The 24,823-nt window shown below is 35.6% G+C and overlaps 1 protein-coding gene and 1 long non-coding RNA gene across 26 annotated transcripts in view; one reads left to right on the forward strand and one right to left on the reverse strand.

Moving 5' to 3' along the window:
* The window catches only part of LOC137854296 (uncharacterized), a 29,228-nt gene extending 10,249 nt beyond the window's left edge, over positions 1–18,979 (reverse strand). Inside the window, exons 1-2 of one of the 2 annotated variants that reach the window (XR_011095074.1) lie at positions 16,948–18,603; positions 15,951–16,111 (exon numbers count right to left, since the gene is read on the reverse strand). This is a non-coding gene — a long non-coding RNA (uncharacterized lncRNA). Of the gene's footprint in view, positions 1–15,950 lie in introns of both variants that reach the window. The other variant, XR_011095073.1, reaches the window with a different exon arrangement.
* The window catches only part of TRDN (triadin), a 238,733-nt gene that overhangs the window by 143,800 nt on the left and 70,110 nt on the right, over positions 1–24,823 (forward strand). For 17 of the 24 annotated variants that reach the window (XM_068677544.1, XM_068677564.1, XM_068677566.1 and 14 more), the window contains 5 exons: positions 10,728–10,760; positions 10,864–10,896; positions 12,159–12,185; positions 18,986–19,033; positions 22,437–22,460. In XM_068677544.1, the coding sequence (XP_068533645.1) occupies positions 10,728–10,760; positions 10,864–10,896; positions 12,159–12,185; positions 18,986–19,033; positions 22,437–22,460 (165 nt within the window). The remainder of the gene's footprint in view (positions 1–10,727; positions 10,761–10,863; positions 10,897–12,158; positions 12,186–18,985; positions 19,034–22,436; positions 22,461–24,823) is intronic. The other 7 variants (XM_068677542.1, XM_068677551.1, XM_068677546.1 and 4 more) reach the window with 7 other exon arrangements.

Below are 24,823 nucleotides of genomic sequence, written 5' to 3' on the forward strand. Positions count from 1 at the left end.
GATTATATGGAGAAAGCAGAGAAAATTACTGTAGACAATTGAAGTCTATGACAGCTTCTGAGTCTGGAAATTGGTGGCTGCCATAGGAAACCAACCTTAATGAATATCTGTTACCAGATTTTCAAAGTGCATATTTTCAGATGAACTTTTATCTAACTGGAAAAATTTCCTCTCTGATGCTCGTCTGAAGATGGAGACCAAAGCACTTGTCTTTAAAGAGAAGTGTAATAGATTCACAGGTATATGCAAGTTCTGAAGGGAGAAAGACTGCTGAAGAGGTGTTGAAGATTTTTCATCATGCTAGCCTTCTCCAGTTACTGTCTTTTGATATCCCCATCCAAACCCTGCTCCTCTCACTTCCCCAGCTGTGCTGGTAGGACAAGTCTGAGGGTGACCCCACCTTACAAAACACCTGTCTAGCATTCCTCCTTTGAGGAAGGGCACAGGTTTCTTTCACATGATTTCTTAGACCATCCCATGTGCACTGTGCCAATCTCTGAAGACCAGGAGGCTACCGAGCTTCTCAGAGTCTGACATGTAAGTGCTGAGCACCTGCCAGATCCCACTGGTGGGGAGTTTTGGTTCTCTGGAGAAAGTGGAAAGAGCTCCCACACTATGCTGTGTGTCTTCCTCTGCAGTTATCACTAACATATGGCCAGGTGAGTGGTCCAGGTGTCAGCAGTGGCTCATAGATGCATGGCAGCCTGATAGATCTGCTTTGGCACCAGGAGGAAAGCAAGTACAGGAAAGTGCCAAGGAGGGAAGGGAGTGTGTGAAACAGGCTCAGTCCATGCAGGAAGCTTTTTGGTATGTTTGGGTTCCCCAGCAGGCATAGAGCATCAAAGCCACCAAGCCCCATGTGTTTCCTTAGATAGGGTCAGGACTGTGATCAGTTCATCTGTGAGTACCTTCACTGAAACCAACAAAGGTTACTCATAACTTCGTGTGCATTCTCTAAGCACTGGTGACAGTACTTTTCCCTCATGATTTGCTTGATTTAAAATCACACTCAACTCTTTTCAACAATGTAAAAAATTAAATCCTAATTGCAGCTCAGAATTTCCCTGGAATGGTCTTGCAATTTTTAATTTAATTTTATAGTATAATTAACAGATTTTGTAGTGTCACTTAATTGTCTAATTCCTGATTTTTAATGCCTAATTTTTCCCATTTTCCTCTCCACACACATTAAAAATAAATAAATAAAATAAAATAAAATAAAATAAAATAAAATAAAATAAAATAAAATGTAAATTTCATTCACTGCTCCCTTTGGGTTCATAATAGAAACTCTTTTTGACCACCATTTCCCCTGAAAATCGATGAATGTATTTTGGACTCAGAAAGAAAAAAATAAGTATGACAGATGAAAGGTCTATTTTAATTGCTCAGATGTCAGCTGCATCCAATCTCTCAAACCTACTTTGTCAGTTGTACTAGAATTATTATTATTTTATCATGTCTCTGATTTTTTTTTCACTGGTAAGAAGGAGTTAGGAAAAAATATATATATAAAATTCCTTTTAAATCCCAGAAGAGTTTCCTTTTTGGTCCAGGTTAACATAATTCTTCCTCTCCCCCACCTTAACTTTTGGGGTATTTAAATATTATATTGTCTCTCTGTTATTTGGTTTCTGTCTGGTTTTAAAGGTTACAGGCTTGGGTATCTTTTCACATTAGGTAGAAATTATCATCTCTCCAGTCCTCAGTAACCTGCAGAAGCTGGGGTTTGGTCCTCACCTATTTGTCCCAGTGAGTCTCCACTGTCATTAGTGAAGCCTAGCAGCTGACTCTTCTCCTGGTCTGCCAGGTATTCATTTTATCCCCAGCAGCTAATACCTTGCTGCTATTGTGGTCCGTCACTCAACATTTTTTCAATATCCATGGAAATCTATTAGGTAGGTGTAGATAAATAACGTAAATCATTTTAGCCTACTAACATTTTCATCCCATCTCAAGCCTAAGAAGCTATTGCAGACTAAAAGGTCTTATATAGCCCACTGGATCGTGTAAGCCGGATCATTATCCAACTCTTAATGGGAACGAAAAAATGAATTCTTGACATATGCTGCAATAAAGGAAGAATATTCTAGTGTTAGAAGATTTCACTTTAATACTTTGTATTCTTCATATACAAGATTTATTTAAGTGGAGCATGAAATAGCTTATCTTACACTAAGCTTTCTGATCTGAAATCCAGTTTTTATCCTCTAGTTTTTTAAAATTTCTTGATCTAGAATACAGAATATTTTTGCTAGTTTTGCTAGAATGATGAGATGCCCAGTCTCATAGCCTGGCTGTTGCATTTATACATTCCTTACAATATACTGCATTTCATTATCAGATATTGTTAAATAATTTCCTATACTTCTGTTCACACCAGAGTTAACCATGAATACATGTGTACTTTAATAATAATAATTAATAATAATAATAATAAACAACTTGTTTCTTTGGCTATTACCAGATATTATTAAATGTTACAGTCTAGTTTTTGCAAGGCTACAAGGTACTGCTAAAACTAAAATGGCATTACTTTAAGAGCAAGGCAGGGGGAGCAAGTTAACTACAAAACAAGAAATGGGTTGGTTCTTTAATACACGAAAGTTAACAATAGTTAAAAGAGTCAAAATAAAACGCCATTTAAAAACAATTGAGAGGTAAAAGGATTAAGTGACCACTGTTTATGGAAAAGGGCATTTTAAGGAATTTTGTTCTGTGGCTGGCAAGATTTAATAGCCCTGAAGCTTTTTCATGATTAATTGCTCTTTCAGCAAGAATCGGGCCCAATTTCAAAGCATCTAGTATGTCTTTCAATCTCTTCTGAGTCAACAAAGCATTTACGTACATGCTAAAGCTGTGTTGAATCCAGACTATCACATACACTGCATATGATTACCTTCTCAGACGTTTATCTTTGGGAAGTGGTACCATCTTTGCTTTGCTAGGTAGGGAATAAATTGGCCTCACCTTGCCCGTTGAGGCCATTATGAAAATGACACTTAATTTACAAAGGAGCAGGAGTGAAGTCAAAAGAGGTGATGTGAACTCAAGTTTTCAGTACCATGTGTGATTGTATTACATATACAATTTACAACATTCTTGAATGTAACAGTGCTGTATTTCTAGTGATACAGGTAGACAGAAAGTAGAAACACAACATACTTCACTGTGATGTTTCTTAGGTATGATTTTTCTCATGTCATACAGGTCTGAATCAACTACAGACTTGAATGTTTCTGTATTAAAAAGTTGCCACCTAGTATTGAAAGTACAAAGCAATCTACTATCAATCTGCAGGACCGCTTTATTCTGCAGAGTGACACAATCTGATGAGTTTTCTCTCGTTTAACAGCTGATTGGAATGCACAAATTTGGAGATTTACATATTTCAGAAATAGTGGTTGCTGATTTTATTTCATGTGTGTGCTAGACTGATCTCAGCATTTTAACAACTGTCAGATCTACACACTTCTAACACCTTCTGTTGATGTCCTCCTACATAGAATATCCTGAGTTGGAAGGGACCCACAAGGATCATCAATATGACACCATCTCTGTAGATATCCTCTAAAGAAGTTGCATGTCCTAGTTACAAAAATATTTAACCACATGCATGACCTTTGACTCATACTTTGAGAGCAAATACACCAAAGCTTTTGCTCACTGCTTCCTTCTACCCTTCTCTTTTGAGACAGTTGACATCAATCCCCAGCTCTGAGTCAGGCACTACCATTACAGCGCCTGTTCAGAATTCATTAACTCTGAATTACATGTATTCTTTTAGGATTTTGATGTATTAATTTTTAGAATCTACTTGTTTTGTTAATGAATTAACTAATCTAATCTACATATTGCTTGCCTAATGACAGGCAAAATCTTAAACTAGAATTTCCTTCAAAGTTTTCTTTCTCTTCTAAAATATTCTCTTATTTTCAGTGGGTTACAGAGCTTGAAGCAGAAGTAATTCCCTTATTCCCTTGTCACAGGAAGATGCAGTATGAGTTATGACCACCCTCCCTGGGTATATTTTTCTCATAAATCAATTACAAAGTCATTTGACTCTTTTTTTTTTTTTTAACCTCAGAATGAGAGGAGGTTGGGAAAAATTGAATTACTTTCATTGTGTTGCCTGTTGTTCCACTTTGAGCAGTTCCACCTAGAATAACAATAGAGATGCCTCCCTAGAAGTGCTCCTGGTTCAAACAGATGTAGTTCAACACATGATTTCTCTAAATCCAATACAGTGTCCCCCTAATTATTGAGAATTGACCGGAAATATTTATGCCTGAGCAGCTTAGTCATCTTAGTCCTCAAAAGGTTCAAAGTATCCCTCAGATCTCTATTTAAATGAAATACAGTCCAAGGTTTACCTTTGGCAGACACGAACTCTATGTCTGTGCTTAAAGATTCACATCATGTTTTTAAGTTATTTTTTTTTTTTTTGCCTGGATGCTCATGCCAGAACTCCTGAGACTAGTGAAGTTAATTTGTTCCTAAATCAAGTTGTGCTACTGAGGGGCATTAAGAACTGATCTCTTCACAGGGACTCTGTTCATAACATACGAGCATTTCAGAAAATGAGTGCTATTTGTGGGTGATACACCAGTTCTGAACATAGGCAGTTCCCCAGCCAGCATTGTAGGATTAGCCTAATTTTCTTTTTAAGAATTGTGAATCAGAAAGAGTTTTATTCCAATGGGAAATTAGGCACTGTTGTCTATGAATACATCCAGACTGTGCACTAGTTATGCTAATTCTGCTGGGAAACTACAAGACCCACACCTTTTCCTTGCCACATGACAAAAGTGATGCATGTTTTCCTAGGAGTGATCAAATATATTCTATATTTACATAAGTGTGCACTTCAAATGTGCTTATTTAAGCAACCAATTTCTTCGCATGTGATTTCCATCCTTGGGGAATGTTTTTCCTTCAGCTGAGAGATTTGCCAGGTTGTCAAGACAGACATCGGAAATCTGAATTCTTTCCACACTTTCTTATGATGTGGATTCCTCTTAATTATCCTAACTTTTGCAGAAACTAACAGAGCATTTTAGACTCCAATACAGTAAATTATCTGTCTCCCTTCTGAGAGTCATCTTCATCTTTAGGCTTCAGTACGGAAGCCTTGTGGAATAAAAATGGTTTTTGTGTGTTTTTTGTTTGCTTGGGTTTTTTTGTTTGGTTGGTTTGGTTTGTTTGTTTTCTCTGGATTAATAAACTGGATATTCTAAAAGAATAGAATGATAGGCTTTCTTCTGACTATCGGAGGACCTCCTCAATTTCAAAGAAGGATCTGAAAACTGAGAATGATCAACCCTCTCAATGACCTCATCTCCTAAGAATCCTAGGGGCAGTACTCAAGTGCATTTTGATCATTTCTTTTTTTTTTTCTTCTTTTTTTTTTTCTTTCTTTTTTTTTTTTTTTTCCATCTACCTTGCTGATGAATAAGAAAAGGTTCTCTAGACTTGAATGAATGTTTCTAGACATCTTTATTCAAACATATCCACATAACACAGAGGATCCTATACTACTAGTCTTATTCTAACTTCAAGATTTTTTGTTTGTTTGTATACCTTTTTAGGAAAACACAGTTTGTTGACTATTAAAACATAGAGGGGTTTTCCCTAAAACACCAAGGTATAACCAGCTGAGCCTCTTCTCCATGACAACTTTGACAGCAAAACTGTTGTATGGTGATGTCGAAGGATCTTGAAAGCATCTAACCTGCTTTTGATGAAGACTGACCAAATCAGCTGATATTTAAGGACTTTGGTCAATTTGTCTATCCTAATACTAGCTTCCTCACTGAGCTTCAGTCATACATTCAGTTCACTATCTTTATCAATCAAAATGTATGGTGGCAGTGGATTTGGCAGTGATCCAGTCAGAGAAGCAGCAGTCAAATGCAGGAAAATGAGTACTTCTGGGGAACAACTTGAAAAATCAGGTTTGATACAAAACTTTCTCATGTGGATTATCTCAGGTCGAATAACATGACGCAGCTCATGTTGCAATCTTTCCCTTCAACAGAGGAGACTAAAGAGACCTTTTCTGCTTATGTTCTCAATATTCTTAACAAAAGACTATCTTGCAGAGCTTTAGCACCCTATCTCAGTTGGTTTTAATTAACCAGCGTTATAAAGGTCTAAGAGGGAAAATGACAGGCACATAGCCTATAAAACCAAGATTACAAGACTGTAAGACTAACTTCCTACTCTCTAAGGATTTAGTATTCAAGACACTGCATAGAACATAACAAAAGCAGTATTTAACTAGATTCATCAAAATAATTGTGGCAAAATTAAAAGTACAGAAAATGCCTTTTTCTGCGGCTACTGAGTGCAATCAGTATTGTTTATCTGACGTGGCATATACCACAGAACAACAAATCCATTTGAAATACCATTTATTTAAATATTTTCCCAATTTGTGTATTTCCAAATTCAGTTTTTATTTTTCTGAACACTTCTTGGATATATGTGAATTAGAACATAACACAAGTGCAAGCACACACACACACACACAAACCTGTGCACACAGATATACAGATCAGAATGGGATGTCAATAGTTCTCTCCTGACAGATGGCAGAAGGTCACAGTTTGTGACTGTCCATCATCGTACTGAAGATTAAAGTGTACCACAGCAAACATGCCAATATACATGCTTTTCAGCACTGTTGGCACTCCAGGGAAGAGTGTGGCTTGGAGAAAAGATGAGCAAAATCAAGTTCAGGTTCTCTTCTCTCTTCCACCTGCTCCAGCAGTATCTAGGAGTGTGTCACCAAAAACACATTTATATGGTTTTAAGAGCAAGTTATACACCATTTTTCATAAATCAGAAAAACCTTTTCTTGAAAACATCAGAGCTTATTTGATGGTGAAATATCAAAGTAAATCCAATCTTAATTCCATGCATGGTAAGAATATATTTTGTTACAGAAGAACTTTCCTGAATGAAAACATGTAAAGTCTCTCTCTCTCTCCCTCTCTCACACATGCACACACACACACACACATCTTTATAGATAAGAACAACAAATGTCATGGCAAATATTTAATGTGCCTACAGTTGGCAATATCCTTTCATGTGTCATACTAACCACTTGTTAGCAAATAAATAAATAATAAAAAGACATTTAAATCAAGCAATGGTGATATGAGGCAAAAAGGAAAGACAAAGATCTAGACCTGAACTGTCCTGTAGTTTATGGCTCGTGCAATGAAAGAAAGATTTCAGTTCATTCTATTAAAATACCATAGGAGGCATTACCTGAAATTTCATATCATCTCAGATTTCCACTGAAGTGCTTGATGTCAAGTTCTATTAGTTATTAAATTTTTTGAAAGGATGCTATTTCAAATTGCTTCTGGAAGCAAAACTCATATAAAAGAAGCTCTGTGGAACATCCTTAACTTTTACAGTTTAAAAAACAGGAAACAAAGCTAAATAAATAAAAAATATTATACTTTGCAAAAATGCTTGCTGAATGTTTTTAATGTTATACTGTTCCCTGATCTCATGAGAGCTGACAGATCTTAGAATGAGAGGGAAAAATAATTGCCTCAGAATCACTAAAGCCATAATTACATTTCCTTGAGTTTCCAGGAAGCAGTCCTGAGCAAAAGAAAAACAGAAAACCCCATGAAACCAATCAAAACTCTCATTTCACAGGATGAGTCCTAAAATATCTGAATGAAATTGGATACTCTGAAGAGCACTTGGGCTACACAAAACCAAAGCTGCAGCTGTTGTTATGATTAAGCTCTTTGAGTCAGACAACCCCCTGAGTCCCAAAATTCTGTCCTCACACTTTTTGCTGTTTCCTGGGCTTGGATTGCCACCCAAGCTAGGATGCCATCATAAAAATATAAGATCTATCCAGGTAATAAACTATTTAAAGCCAGCCCACTCTATGTCTCCACTTATCCTTATTGCTGGAAGAATCACATTTCTGGCTCATTGCTTGGACCACATCAACCTGCTGCTTGACCATCTCCACTGAATCTCATGTCATATATACAATGTGATTGTAAATCATCAGTAATAGTCTATATTATATACATTATGTAATAAACACATTAAAATGTTCTTTATATAACTATGCTAAAGTTGGGTCCCTGATTTCAGAAAACTAATTGTTGTGCTTTAAAGTGCAGAAAAAATTGCTTATGCAATTGTCATGAAATTCCCGCAACATTTTTTGTAAAATGGTAAAAATGATAATCCTTTGTTGTTTTTTTTGTTTTACAGAGCTCAAAACGAAACTATTTAGAAGCTACATTTTGCTTTAATATATATATATATATATAAATTGGCACTTTGGATAGATTTTAAAACAGAAAAGAAATTAATATTTCATTACAGATAGAACTACATGCATTGCTTGATACAACTTACTAGGAGTAGGAGTATGGAGTAATGACAAACTTTGTCTAAAAACTTAGCAGTTGTAGTTTTTTCATATTTTGGGTTATGCATTTTCAAATATCAATTATTATCATAGATCTGCATAGTATTTCTTTTAGATATGCACAGCATTTTGTATTAATACTGCTTATAAAATAATATTGAATTTGGATACTATTCATATTAATATGTTATTGGTCAAAATATTTCATTTTCTACTGAGAAAAAATATCCCTTTTTGCTTATTCAGTTCAAGAATAAATCAAATTTAAGGACAGGTTTGATTTTAGTGAGGGTACAGCATGCAGAATCACTTTGAATATGGAACTTTATATCTTGATTCTAGACTTCAAGTTGTTAAGGTACTAATATTCTTTAATTTTATACTAGAGCATTTATACAACTATTTTTCTTAATAAACATAGAGAAAATATAGTCATCCTATAGAAGGAAGTGATGAGCATGCAAAAATGCTCCTTTATGCAAGAATGTATTTAATACAAGCAGCTGTTAATCTTTTTATCAGTCAGCTTAAATGTTCTTAAATGCAGGTAATGTCCCTGTGTAAATCAAACTGACACACTGGAGTTTTTACATATACTGTGTAAAAGCGTGTGCAGACATCATCTTTGGATTTCAAAAGCTGATCTATTATTTTTGATATTATGAACATTGCCCATGCCTGGTAGATGATGTTGAGTTTCTGAGAGACAAGTTCAATATTTTCCTCTTCCCTTTGGATGGCTGCCTACTCCTCTAAAAATGTTCTGAAACAAATCCTGGCAAGATGAAAAGAGCTCTTACAGAAATTCCTATCAAAAATTTGTAAATCACAGTCATGGTTTACCAGAGGGGTACAGGGCCTAGGTGGGCAAAGCTTTTCAGTTTCAGGTCCCAGACCCTTTAGTAATCAGCTTCTGTTGGCCACAGCTCCCTTCACATTGCATATTCATGTAAAAGAGTCCGTACCCCCTCCTTATGTACCATGGTTGTAAAGCTGCAGCAGCTGTATGAGATGTTCTGCTTAGTCTCCAGTCTCTATGACAAAAGGCAAGGAGCATGTCACAGATGTCTGCAGAGACACATACGGCTGGTTCACAGGCCTCCATTTAGTCTGCCATGAAGTAAAACTGCAGATATTTTAACCTGCATTACTACTAGAGTTCCCTTTAGCATCTTATGATATGGGTTAAATCCTTTGATGTCTGATATTAACAGTTATCCTGATCCTGTTTCCACATTGTGAAAATCACTGGGGATAAAGTGACTTATGATAACTATAAAGGTTTTATTTTGATGTGCAGGAAGGTAGAGAAAGGCTCACCTGAACTAACCCCCCAAAGCAATGTGCCACATCCAGAATCCACTAGTAACAGGTTTTTGAAATTTTTTTGAGGAAGTTCATAGATGATATCAAATTGGGTGGAGCTGTTGACTCCTTTGAGGGTGGATGAGGTCTTGCAAAGAAATCTGGACAATTTGGAAAGCAGGGCAACTACTGACGATATGAAGCTTAACAAGAGCAAGTGCCAGATTCTGCACCTGGGAAGGGGCAACCCTGGTTATACGTACAAACTAGGTGATGAGGCACTGGAGAGCAGCCCTACAGAAAGGCATTTGGGGATTTTGATCAACAGCAAGCTGAACATGAACAAGCAGTGTGCCTTGGTAGCCAGGAGGGCCAACTATATCCTGGGGTACATCAGGCACGGCATTGCCAGCTGCTCTGTGCTGGTGGATCCTCACCTTCAGTACCGTGTGTAGTTTTGAGTGCTGCAGTATAAGACATAAACTGTTAGAGAGAGTCCAGAGGGCAACAAATGGGGTAAACAGTCTAGAGGGCAAGATACATGAGGCGCAGCTGAAGTCACTTGGTTTGTTCAGCCTGGAGGAGAATGAGGGAAGGCCTCGTGGCAGCCTGCAGCTTCCTCATGAGCTCTGCCCTCTGGTGACCAGTGATAGGACCTCAGGGAATGGCTTGAAGTTGCAGCAGGGGAGTTTCAGACTGGGTATCAGGAGAAGGTTCTTCACCGATAGGGTAGTCAGGCACTGGAACAGGCTCCCCAGGAAAGGGGTCATGGCACTGAACCTGCTGGAGTTCAAGAACTGTTTGGACAACAATCAGACACATGGTCTGACTTTCTGGGTGGTCCTCTGGGGACCCAGGAGTTGCACTCAATGATCCATGAGGGTTCCTTACAACTCGGATATTCTGTGATTCTATGATTCTAACATGAAAGTGATTGTCCAGCTCAAGTAAAGAAGACATTATAAAAAGAGGAAAGTGTGATTGATTTTTTTTTCCTTTTCAGAAACACACAGGAAAGAAAAAATGGTGGATACTGGTAAATATTATCCTTTTTTTATCTTATTTTTCAGCTGTCCCAATGTTTTAAAATAATCCCTGTTGTAAGTAAATATTTGGGTTTTGTTTGCTTGCTTTTACAGCCAAAACAGCAAAGAAAGAATCAAAAGTACATGGTAAGACCTGTAAAGAACACTAATTTCTCATTTATCTGTTTTAATTTTAAGTTAAGACAGGATTAGGTAAAGGGAGAAGAGAAGTTAAGCCAGGGATAAAGATTTGTTGGTTTAATCAAATTTACTTGAGCAAATGACTGTGGAGCAGCCATGCAGCTATTTTGCCTTCTGGAACAGTGATCTTATCAAACGTACGTGAGAACGATGGTGAGTTTGTTTTATTTCAGCTTTTAAAGGTTTGTCTTTTCAGGGAGGAAGGGGCCTTGCTTGGAGATCACAGTAAACTGATAGCAAAACACAAAATAGGAACTTGAGCATTTGGAAGGGAGGAAAGAAGTAGGTTGTTTTGGTTTGGTTTTATTTCAAATACCTATGCCCACATATTTTATTCCTGTAGTTAGGTGCTGTTATTTCTGACAGGAATCTACTTCTCAAGTTTAACCAAATTTGGAAGAGCATAAAGATTTTAAACTCCTTTTACAGCCAAGCTTGATGACTCACTCATCTGATGACTGTATTTTCTTAGATACAGATTCTGAGCAAAAAATACAGTAGACAGCCAATATACTAAAAAAAAAAAAAAAAAAAAAAATCCCTCCTCTTCTACAGCCTAAAAACCTGACACAATGCTTCAAAATGAGGGTATCAATAATGAGAAACAGAAATGTGGTAGCTTAATTCATTTCAATCCAATTATGAAGAATAATAAACAAATGAAACTGAAAGACACATGTTCAAGCAATACTTCTGAAAATGGATCTTCCCCTGTACCAATACAAGCATGGTTCTTTTTCCTAAGTTATGCCTTGAGTTTTCGACAGACTCAGAGAAAATGCTCTTAACTTCCCAGGATAACTGAGATTAACAAAATGAGATTTCTGTTGCATATACTCCACCAATGTTTTACTTTGCAACCTGTTTTTCCGCCTTCTCTTATTACCTGAAAATAGCAAAGCTAGTGAAACCGTATCTATACCACCTGACCTTATTTTCCATCGCTTTTAAGCTACAGGTTTATTAGTCATCTGCTATAAGACTATCCAAACAAGCAACATACGTATGCTTCAGTTTTCCTCCACATAATAACTAATGAATGAACAGTAGTTCAACAGTAGTTCAGCCTACTCTGTGGAAATAGGTAGCACATTGACCAAGGGATGAATATGTTAGGATATTCCGTCCTATTCTATAAAATCTATTCTAACAGGGCTTTTATACATTTGCAAAAGTTATTCCCTGGAATATTTTCTTGTATTTTACAGCATCTGTGGAAACTCTGAAGTCAAAAGGTGGGTAACTTTTTTTGTTTTTAAAATTAAATTGGAAGAATGCTGGTGTTTAGTCTGTTCTTTATGAAAATGTTTCTTGTGACAAAACTGCTAGCAGGTATGACTTATGTAAAATAAAGTAGACCTTTTAAATATTAATGTCTCCTTTCTTGCAGCACCTGAAAGGCCCTTTAAAAAAAAAAAAAAAAAAAAAAAAAAAAAAAAGATATTTTTTCAAGTTATCCATGGACTGACAAACTATAAATCTCCAACTTCACCAAATGCATTTTCTAACCTTAACTCAAGCCATAAGTGTTTTTGTTTGTTTGTTTGTTTGTTGTGAAGGGCAGAAAAGACAAGTAATCAGTCTTTTATAGAGACGTGACACAAAGTAGTATCTCTCTTTTTGCCAGTCCAGCTGCAGCACAAAACCAGTGACTGAAGCAGTTTTATTTACCGAGTCTAGGAATTTTTATGGAGAGGTTCAGCTTTTGCATTGCTTTCATACAAGAACTGCCATTGGGAGAGGGTGGAAGATATGGGGGCAGAACTTTCTTCACCATCTGTTCCTTCCCTGAAGGCACAGGGCACTGCGACTGTTCAGAAACCTCAAGGTCTTAAATTCTATCTGAGCAAATATTAGGTTGTTGTGTTAGTGTCTGAATTTTTACATATACAGAGTGTAAGATATTAACTCTGAATCTTTAAGAACATTACAGGTACCAGTCATATCTTAGAAACAAGTGGAAAAGCACTGCACTTGGAAACAAGTGAAAGCACTTCACTTGGAGTTCATACACTACTCTATTTATTCACATCAAAGACCACCTTGCTTTGCAAACATTCCTATTGAAACAATAGCACTACTTTTATCAACTGCTCAGACTTGTGAACAGTTTCCAAATCTGTCTGCCAAAAGTCAAAGGCAGAGAAATGAGAAATATTAGTTTTTAACACACTGCTGTCATTCAATCATCCTCTTTTATTTTAGAGTTCATTTCCAAAGAACTCATTGGAAACCAATATAGTGTTCTGCAGTATGAAGAAGGGTTGTAGAATCACAGTCTTGGAGATTAATGTAAGGAAATCAAAGCTGATGCAGCATTCCCTTTATTGGATGTTTTTAAGCTCCCTGCTTCATGGGCTAAATTCATAATGCTGTCATTGCTATGCAGCTAATTGTATTGAGCAAAACAGAAAAGAAAACTAATTTAGACACTGCTTTCTTTGTACTCCCACCAGATAAAAGGGAAAACTGGTGAGGGGAAAAAAAAATGTATTTTGTGTGCATCTTTTTCACTTTCAGCAAATTCTATACTGCAAAATCTGAAAATAAAAGTAGTCTTGCTGCTACGGGTGACTGAATAGAGCTTTTACCAATTGCTTGAAGCCTCTGAGCAAACCTTTTTTGAAACATTATTATTTCTTCTGTAACACTGTACTGTGCATTCAATGACAATATTTCAACAACTATGAACCCATTTCTGCCAAACCTGTGTCCATTGGGAAAAAAAAAAAAAAAAAAAAAAAAAAGTGAAATGTTTATTTCTTGCAGAATTAAGTCCATTTCTGAAAACTTGAAGTTTTCCTTGGCCACTGCTGGGAAATTGGCTTTTAGAAAATGTTATTCTCATATTTACCCTTTTATTAAGAGCTATTTTCTTTAGGTCTTTTGTGAATTATAATTAACAGGATCTTTGAAACAACAGAGACTTTATCCATATGTTTTGTTGCAGTGAGTGGTCTCAGGTTTTTCCACTGAATAGCACATTTCATACTTTTTTAGATGAGAAGCAAGCATTTGTAAATGCAATTTGTCTTCATTGTGTCACCAGTATTTTGAAGAATAGAAGGAGAATCTGAATTATAAATCTTGAACTAAGGTGTACTAGAAATAAAACAAAATTCACAGTTCACTAAAAACAAACGGAAATTCTATGTTTCTATTATATCAGACAATAATTGTTCTTTTTTTTTCTGGTTTTTTTTTGTTTTTTTTTTTTTTTTCTGCTGTCAAATTAGTGGTTTCACAACTGAAAATGTTGATCTTAGTTTTATCATAGGATCAGATTAATGTTGAACCCAAAACTCTTCTCTTGTATTTAAGTTAATAACAATTTTGTTTTAATGAGTCACCCAACCCTGTTAATCAGAAACAGCTGATGTTAGCTCTAGAATAATTGTTTATTTCTGAAAAAAAATATATATATATTAATAAGTCATTTAACTTTTTGTTGCTGATTTTGAAACTCAAGCATAGCCTGTAATTAAAAGGAAAAATGATGTTTGTGTTGAAATGTTATAGCTGTTCTTTTTGTCTCTTAGTAAGAATCACACAGGAATGCTGCTGTTTTCATCTAAATTTAATTTTTTACAATGACAGAAAAATTCTAGCATTCTTCAGTAGCTATACCTTTCACTAAGTCTGAACAAGACTATTGCTTTTTAGTCTCTATTCATTTGTTATTTATTGGTGTTCTTTACTGAATTGTTTTCCTTTTTTTTTTTTTTCTTCTGACATTATTGCATTTAGACTCAGTAGCTCTGTAGTTGCAGTGTGTTTTTGAATATTCAGTAGCTGTTGGCTAATATTGAAATTTTTAAGCATATTCATGGAAGGAAAACCATCTTTGCCTGAAAACAAGTGAGGTTTTTGATATAATTTTCTTATGTAATTAAATTAAGAATAATATGACATGGAAGAAGGTCTTTACCATTCCCACTACCTTGTATTTCTGAAAAACTATCAAGCTTATAGGAAGCTTATAGGAAGTTTTGTTGCATTCTCTCACAAAAGGTTTTGTAATGTCTTTATAATAGGGAATTTTTTTGTTTTCTCCATGCAACAGAACAGTTCATAAATCATAATAGACACTTTCTAGGTTCATGATTGCTTGATGTTTGTGAAGTCATGACAAGGAGCTCCTGCCTCTGATGTCACAGTTCAGTGAGTTTTGCCTCCAATCAATGTTTTCTTTTAGTTTACCTTCACATTGAACAAACATCTCAAAACAGCCTTAAAATCTGTGGCACTTTGGAATACATATTTCTGATATAGGTTCTAGTTATGAAAACTCCCTGTTTAGGGATAAAGATAGTCTTACAAATTAGCCTATAACTAACAAATGTAGCCTATAACTATTAAAGATGCAGAAATATTTCACTGTTGGATTGCTCTCCTGGAAAATAATATATATATAATAATACTTGCTAAGTTCTTTCTTTTTTGTTTCCAAAGAGCTTATGATGGAATCAGTGGAACAATTATCATACAAACCAAGTTGATGCACATTACGCCAACTTACTATGGATTTTGTTGTGAAAGGACAAAATATAAAGGGAGTCCAGACACCATGTAATTCATCTATTTCTTTAACTATAACTTGCTGAATAGATGGATTCCTGGCAAACTTATACTTTTGCTTTTGCTTTCACATGCATCCTTTTTTATTATTATTAGTTTAAGTAGTTAATTTTTATGCCTGATGTTTTCCTTCTGAGGAGAAGATTATTCTAATTCCATGTTACTTAGGTGATACAGCTAAAGGATCAGCTTTTCATGTAGGGAGTGCCTGCATAGGGACAGACTTTTACAGAGATGATCTTTCAGGATGCCACTCAGAAGTGTCATAATCTTGAAAATGCTTAGTAAAAGGGATAAAATCTTTAGCTACTTAGAAAACTTGTCCATGTTCTAATACAAATGAAACAAAACCTTCATTGAAGTCTTATTCCAAAACTGATTCTATGTGTATTTATAACGACTGTTAAAGTAACACCGATTACCTTGATAATAAAAGACCTCTCAGCATCACCGAAGCAGCTCACACCTCTGTTCTCAAAAAGCTGAGTGAATAAAGTGATGTTCTTATTCTTCTTCCAAGTATTACTCTTCCATGTCCAGATGATGCTACTTGCCAGTTCCCAACAGCAACTGAAGTGCTAATCTATCATAGCAATTTATTTAGAAATGCTTATAGAAGCATTACAGCATTACTGAATGCACTGATTGACAGAATACTATTAATAGTACAAGTTGTTATTTTTAAATATTAGCTACAAGGTTGCTCAAGACTGACTGGTTCTTTCATTATAGCTGTACTCTTTGTATACCACCTCCACACAATTTTGATGACTCTAAATACCTGTTCATCTCAGAAATTTGTATTGCTCTTCTAGGTGGATATTCAGTGTCTAGAAAATATTTTCAGTTTTTATTCTATCAGTCTTCTGGTTTTCAGAAATTGAACAAACCAAAACTGCTTTCTTTTAGCTAAAATGACTAACATGCTTTGGAGAAAACTGTTCTCAATAATTCATTGTATTCTTATCATTGCTGCTGAAAATACATTTTGGAGTGCATATGGGTCTAAGTGCCCTTTTTCTTTTTCCTTTTTTTTTTTTTTTTCATATTAAAATAAGCTTATTCTTTAATATTCGACAGTTTTAGCAAAATTATTAAAAGCCCTGTGCTCACACTGGCAGGGCTCAAAGCCCAGATTCACCTAGGCATGTAGGTATCTAATTTATTTCTGATTTAAGTAGCCTGGCTAATCTGGGCCTAAGTAACCTAGATGTTAATAGAAGAGATCTACAATAAATATTAGCTAACCTTGTTCCTCTTTGCTGTTCTGTATGTCTAATGACTGACACGTTAGGTACTTGAATAGAAAAGGAGTACTCACTTTTTTTTTTTTTTGCTATGGATCATCAGTCAGTCATCCTTTCTATTCAGACTTGACTTTCAGGCAAACTGAAGATTACTTTCTATAAAATAAGTTACCTGAGTGTCCTGGTTTCGGTTTTACAGAGAAGTAACTGAGGTGCAATATTTCACTGTTTACATGGAGCTTGCTCACAAACACACTCTCAACCCACAGCATTCTGGGATAAACAAGAGCAAGTGGCAGGGGAATGATTGATGTGTGAGAGTTGGTCCATCCCACTCAACATTAAGCAATTCATCTGTCCATACCTGACATTTCAGTGAATCTTAGGAAAGAGTTCCTGGTGGGAACAGAATATCCTTCTTCTGGCCTCAAGCCCACTTGCAGACACTGCAGACAGCCGGTGGCATACAAACTGAGCTGGCCTGCTTAGGCCAAGATGTCCATCAGCTTCACAAGGCTTCCCTGCTGCCTGGGCTGCAAGCTTAGTCTCAGGATAGCCACCAGGACACCCCCTGCAAGAACAGCAAGCACACTTGGAAGCACTTTATGAATTCTTTGAATTCACATAATTTCTCAGTGAAGAAATAATGGTAATGGAATGTGACCCTCAGTATTTACTTCAGCTTTAAAATACATGTTTCTAATTTACTACCACTGTGATTTTCGGTAATAAAACACTGAGTTGAAAATTTTTCTGTGCTTGTCAGGTTGAAATAACAAGCTGAGTGGATGTTATATGCCGATAACTCTGTAGCTGTAAAGACATTTCCATACTAAATATATAGGTCATTTGAAGTAAATTAATTTTCATTTTCCAGTTGCATCCTGCTATTAATGCTGATTTTTTATTCTTTCACTTTTTTAAACTAGGCAACAATGGTGAAGCATATTTTCTTAATGCTACCTTTTTTTTTTTTCTCTCAAATGCTGTAGGAGGATACCTTTTTAAATTAGAAGCAGCTATGCTCATTCAGCATAGTGGTTATAAATTGCAACTACAAAAGCTTGGCTTTATGAAAGTGAAGTGATGGCAGTGCCATTTACAGCTAAACAAACATGTTTACATATTTGCCAGATTTGTAGCTGAATAATTTAATCATATGATCCAAGATATATTTTGTTCTAAATATATTCAGAAATCTACATGAAATCTTACGCATTGCCAAACCTGCTATATAATTTGTCATAAATTATATAAGATACCCCTATTTGTGTAAGCTTCCTAGAAGAGTTAAGTCTGAAGAGTTTCTGTCTTCCACCTCCTCCTCTTAAATCATTTAATCCTTAGCATAGAGCTGTGAATGAATAGTCTCCGTCCCTTGTCTCTGATCGATTTGGGAAGTGTGCAAGCTAAAGCTTGGGGATACTCAGTGTTCAGACATTCTGACCTGAGTTTTATTGCTGCTTCCCTCTGGCATCAATAAAGATCTAGCAGCCCTGCTGTTACAAGTGATCAGATTCTCTCCTCTCACACTCAGAAACTGCAGTACTCACAAGAACTAAATTAGGTGTCTGTGATACACAGCCTGACTGGAGCCTGTGATCCTCAGTAAGACTAAATACATGCTTAAAAATACATGGAAATGGTTTGCTGTGTCAGGGATGCAGAGTGAAGATTTCTGCTGTTGCAAAGAGAAAAACATACTTATGTTGGGAACCCTCACGTGGCTTTTTAAGTCTTGCTTAGCTCTCTCCTCAGCTATGTGATATGCATTGCGGTTTAGCCTCTGTTCCTCCTGAGATCAAGAAAAAAAGATGTTGCTTTTTCCTTTTCTCTTTCTTTTTCTTTTTCTTTTTCTTTTTCTTTTTCTTTTTCTTTTTCTTTTTCTTTTTCTTTTTCTTTTTCTTTTTCTTTTTCTTTTTCTTTTTCTTTTTCTTTTCTTTTCCTTTTTCTTTTCCTTTTTCTTTTCCCTTTCCTTTTCCTTCTCCTTTTCTTTTTTCTTTCTTTTTCAAAGAAATTCCTGTTTGATTTTTTTTTTTTTTTTTAAGATAGGTCAAAAATGCTTATTATGTGGTCTTGTATCAGAAAAAAAGCAATCTCATGGTTCAAAATCTTTGAAATCATTTGCTTTAAAGTAATCTGTAAGTATTTAAGAAAAGTAACACTTTTGACCAGAAATGCCACTTAAAGATAAGATTCTTTTCTTGCAGCAGTACCTGAAAAGAAGGAAGAAAAAACAATGAAGGCAGGAGAGCAAGGTAAAATGAAAACAAAGAATGTTGACATTATCTCTCTTCAAAAGGCAACAACACAGAAACAAAAACCTCAGATTCAGACAGCTAGATGACAGCAACATTTAAACTCTTTGCTCTGGCTGTTATTTGCAACAGTTCTGCTCTGTTTATCAGAGCAAGAGGGAGTTTCCACCAGGAACCTGGCTTTGTCCCACTTCCAGAAAACCACCACCCCTACAAAAGCTGAAAGTGAGCAAGCCACTCAATTCATCTTAAAAGTCCTGCACTGGGACTTTCATATTCCACAGGTCCTGTGAGAGGCTTCCTACCCCAGCAGCCTAGGCAGGGGTAGGGCCTTTACTCCTCAGTCTTGGAGACAGACTTGCAATGAGATATTGCACAGACAACCTGCAGTCAGAAGAGCTGCCTTTCTTATCCCAAATGAAATATTAACCCTATGAAGAGTCTTGAAGATCTACTGCAGCTTGAGAAAACTCAAAAGGATTTTGAGAGCAGAACTTATAGATGTTTGTAGCAAAACAGTTAGGATTTTTAATGTGTGAGGTATGAACAGGAAGGTCTAGAAGTAGGAACACCAGAAGAAGAAGGGATACAAGAACTACATGTGTTGAAGGCACATTGTTCAGCAAGCCACAAAGCATACATATAATTTAAAGTTAGTCAGAGCAGAAAAAAACAAAGGTCAGTCTACATTCAGGCTAAAACAAAACTCAAGCCATGACCACAAAGATGATGGTGAGAATATTAAATATAAACATATATTTAATATTTTGAAATTTTTAATATTTTTATAATTTTATATATATATCGTTTTAAAATATTCTTTATATATATAGGTTTGGAGACTTCAAAAAATAATAATAATCTAGATAAAGAAACAAAGGACAGTGAATAAAATTCCACACATCAAATAGTGTGGAAAGGGAAAAGGTCATAATCATTGTCCACTCTTGAAGTGTACAAGAAGACACAAAGAACACAAAGAATGCATGGCTGCCAAACTAGGAAAAACACGGTATGTTGGGCTCATGGTGGCTGGCAGTGCTTGTTCCCTGTGACACTGCAAGATCTTCTGAATATATTAACTGGATACACACATCTCACTGCCTAACTGCTGGACAGAATGCTTGGACACACTCTACTTGGGATTGAGGATGTGCAAATGAGAATGAGCTTGCAAGTGAGGGAAATTCTCTTTTCCCCTCCTATCAGGTCTCCTATCGTGACCTTCTCCGTTACATACATTTATACCTATTATTATTTTACCTTTCAGCATTGTATCCTGTAAACTAGCTTCACACACTTGTTAATATATAAATAAATAATCTCTGTATTTAAAGGTAGTATGGCAAGGAGCAAAGTAGTAAAACATTAGCATAAAGACCTAAAGCTTGTCAGCACTGGCTCCCCTTATACAATATATATCCACTTTTCTGTTGTATTACTAGCTGCCTACCAAGGTACTTTATATATTTACTCATGCTCATATTACCAATTAGATCCCTGATGATGAATTTGGCATTTTCAGTCTTTTCATAATAGAGTTTTTCCAAATTTGCAAGTAACCTTCAGAATAAAGTATAAGGAATAATTACAAGTGTAGTTTTGGTCAGCTGAGCTGTTATTCCTCTCTTTAGTTTCTCAGCTTCAGCTTTACTCAGCGTTACTCAAGACAGAATAGGCACCCTGCAGCAGCTGTCAGCTGCTTGTTAGTTGTCATGGAAAATGTTATAATTAGGTAGGCCTTGGCCTAGATTTCATTCATTGTTAGTCTGGGTATTTCCACACTATTTTCCATTGCTGTACAAGTGCTCCCCAGCCACCTGCACTATTTGACCTCCTCATACATCAGTGAGGTGGTGTTTGCTGTAAGATTTGTCTCTTCTACAACGTGCCACCATTACATGGGATGTTATTTGCAAAATATTTTAACTGTGCCATAAAGAGCATAGATGGGGCAGTACAAACTGAAGTTTCAAATGGATGGCATCAAGCTGGGAGTTTCAGGATCCCAGCTGATTTTGATCCCCAAGTTGCTCAAACAGGGGACAACGTATTTCTCCTTAGAACAGTCAGCAGCAGCAGCTCTGTCTCCCCAAATCCACAACCATCTACTTTCTCCAAGTCAAAACTCCTCCTCTACAGCTCCTTCCAAATGCTGGCAGCAGTTCAGGTCCTCTACTGCACATAAATGAACATGAATATTTTAATTAAGTAATTGTGACTGCTTCTCATTTCTGTGCCCTGTATGTGCTGCCAACACGCTGGACTTTCAAAGACAAATGAGCAAAAACACATTTTCAGAAAGTTTTTTTGTGTATTATCACATATCTCTATTTCTGATGGAAAAAAAAAAAAAAAAAAAAGAAAAAGAAAAAAAAGTGATGGGAACAGCTCTGGGTTATGTTTTGACTTAAGAGAAAACTGTACTGAATTCACTGATCCCAGGTATCTGGAAGATCTGAGTAAAAGTGAGGACTCTTCCTTAACAGCACAGTATGAATTCATGAAGAAACATTTTTTTAAACTATTTTTTGGATTGATAAATGAAAATGCTTGTTCTTCTATGTTTTGTACAACTTTTTGTATATGTCAACAAGTAGAGGGAGTCTGATCTGATCAAAATTAGAATTTGTGATTTAAGAAAAAACGAAGAATATGGAGACTTGCAGTAAAATCTGGTGTGTCAGCAGTTCTATTTGTTTAGCAATTAGGGTGTAGTTTCATTGTTTAAAACCTCAACAATGGTTTTAGTTGTTTAACATGCTGTTGTAGCTTTCACCTCAAATCCCTATTGACTGGAAAAGGGCTAGAAGGTTGTAGCAACATTCCAGTTCACTGATCTCTCATTAGTAGTAAAGAAAAACTACATGTAACATTTCTGATTGTTAAAAGGAAAGCAAGAAGTCAGAGAACTGCCAGAAGTGTCTGAGAAAAGACAGTGCTTTATCTCTTTACCATATTTATTTGACAAATGACATGATCAAATGTCAGGATGTTGTCAGGGAGTTAGTGCTTTTTACTAAGGCAAATGTGAATACGTAAAAGAAATGAGGAAACAGCAAATATATTGTCACGTAATATCCAATATTATTAAGAAAGAAGTTAGCTAGAATCAGTTAAAGATGGTTATATGAAATTGACATTTTTATGTTTGGTTGCATGTCTGCAAGATACTAGGTGAAAAACATGAACATTTTTCACATTAACTATCAAGCAACAATGGAGAGGAAATAATTTTCAAGCTGTATTTAAGCAGTGAGGGACAACATTTCTTTAAACATATTTTCAATATCTGTTTGTATTAAAAAGTCTTTTCCTGTGTGAACATGTATTACAATATTTATTTATTTATTTATTTATTTTCTCTTTTTATGTCTGCTTCCCTTCTCTTTTCTTTCCTCAGATAAACCAAAGATGAAACAAGCAAGTAAGATAAATATTTAGATACTTCTTCCTAACTCGTTAAATCAATGTCAGATCTAAAGATGGGGGAAAAAAAAAAAAATATATATATATATATATATATATATATATATATATATATATATTAAAGTTCCTGCTGCTACTGGGCATTGTAGATTATAGTTGATTAAACAGACTAGAACAATGGGTATGTGGAGAAATGCTAGTCTATTTAATCCAAAGAAGCTTTGTCCCATTAATGTATATTCTTCCTTGTCAAAAGGAAGACACTTGTGCCATGCAAGCATGGTAAATTTATTTACAAAGTTTATTTATTATTACATTTATTATATATATACAAAGTCTATTTATTATTCACACACAGTTCTTCTCTATAAATCTGTTAGGCTCACTACAGGTCTCAGTTATGTTGTCTGATCTCAATATAAGCTTAACACTGAAAATCAAGACAGAGCAAGTAGGAAAAGGCTCTTCTATTGGATTTGTGCTGCAGGTTGTTATTTTAGCAAGTTTTGCCAGACTATCTAATAGACCTCAGCAAGTTCAGTCCTACAACACAGCTAGTGTTTATTTATTATTTAAGTTAATACTTACAGGTCAGCCCTGGACCACTCTTCAAATTCTTCTGCATCATGTGTGTCACCATCCTAAAAGCAAATTTTTTCTCCTGGATATGACAAAAGTCTCCAAAGCACCAGATATTTCCTTGTTTGGGGACCACTTGGGACTTTAAGTTTTGTCAGTATTGACTTAAACTTGCAGTTAAGAATTGACTAATGTTCTTCCTTTTTTTTTTTTTTTAATAAAAATTATTATTGAAATAACTTTTTTTTTACAACAGTTTAGATAACTATATTCTTAATTTTGCACAAAAACTGTATGTTTTTATGGACAGGCTCTTGAACATGATGGGTTTATATCGTGCATTACATTTTTGTTTGTTTGTTTGTTTACAAACATATATGCTTTTTTCAAAGCATAATAATGTACTATTTTTCTGTGTTACTTGGTTTAAACACAAATTCTTTTTTTCATATCATAAATGAGAGGTCTGTATCTTCCATACTCCCTTTTCTGTAGCGAGCATTGTACAGAGCATGGAATTCTTCTCAGAAATTTTCAGTAATTCATGAGCACAAAAGGACATATCTTTCAGCCTTCTCACTGATTTTTTTTTCTGTTAGCACTGACCACTGTCATTAACTAATTATTTAAATATTAGTGTTACTTCAGTTTTCATTAGGACTATTAGAAATACATAGCTCCTCCCTATATGTTTCATGGATATTTGCAATGAACTGTTTGTTTTCTCACTTTGAAAATTAGTGACTGAATAATAAAATCCTGAGCACAAAACCTGAAGGTAGAAGCAGGAGAGCAGAGGCAGCTTCTGAAGCAGATGTCTGGGATATGGTGAGGATGGAAAAAGACAGCTTTCAGTGTCAACAGTAAATGCAGTTTTTTCACCTGATGGTTACTTCTGATATAAATACAATTTTATCATGTCTGAATTCCTTCAACGTAGGTTCCCTGTAAACTTATTTTTTCTTAGACAGAGTCCAATAATAAATCATGAACAAGAAGCTTTATTGATAATGATGATAAATTGCCGTTGGACACATTCCATGTTTCCATAACAAAAGTGACTTTGTAAATTGTGTGTGATTCCTGGAAGTAAACAATTATTACTGTGGATAGCCACTGTAGCTCTGGAAGTTTCAGATCTATCTGCTAAACACAATACAACTTCCTACTCACTTGGAGTCTTGAGCTTGTATCCCATGTGCAGAAACCAAGGGGATCTTGTAACAGATCTTTAAGCATTTCTGTCACTGAATTGCTTCTGAGTTTCCCAATAGAAAGATTTTTTTTTTCTTCATATCTGCTGAAGAACATTGTATTTCTTTTCCAGGAAATGCCAGTTAATTACTGCTTCTCAGATAATATATATAACCACTGTAACCAGTAGTCTGTACTTAATATTCAGAATTCAAAGTCCAAATCTGTTCTTTCTATTTTTGGACAGCCTAATCTGTTGTCTTTTGGAGAAGGGTGAGGGAATCTTTGGTTTAATTAGCCCAGAACCACAGTCTCATGTTTTGTCTGAAATAATATTCTTGCTTTCTGTCTGGACCAGATTATTTCTTATGCCTTTTCAAAGGGACTACCCCTCATCCAGTGTCTATTAAGGATGTGGCTTAGCCATCTCCACTACTTGTCAGTAGGCAGATCAAAAATAACTCTTTTTCCTCCTATTTGTCACTATTGTGTTGCCTTCAAATTAACACCTATTTAATTCTTGTAAAAGAATATTTTCAATAGAGAGATCCTTGGACTTGCTTAGCAAGAATGAACAATCCCAGATGA

This window comes from Anas acuta, chromosome 3 (assembly GCF_963932015.1).
Source record: "Anas acuta chromosome 3, bAnaAcu1.1, whole genome shotgun sequence".
Classification (NCBI taxonomy): Eukaryota; Metazoa; Chordata; class Aves; order Anseriformes; family Anatidae; genus Anas; species Anas acuta.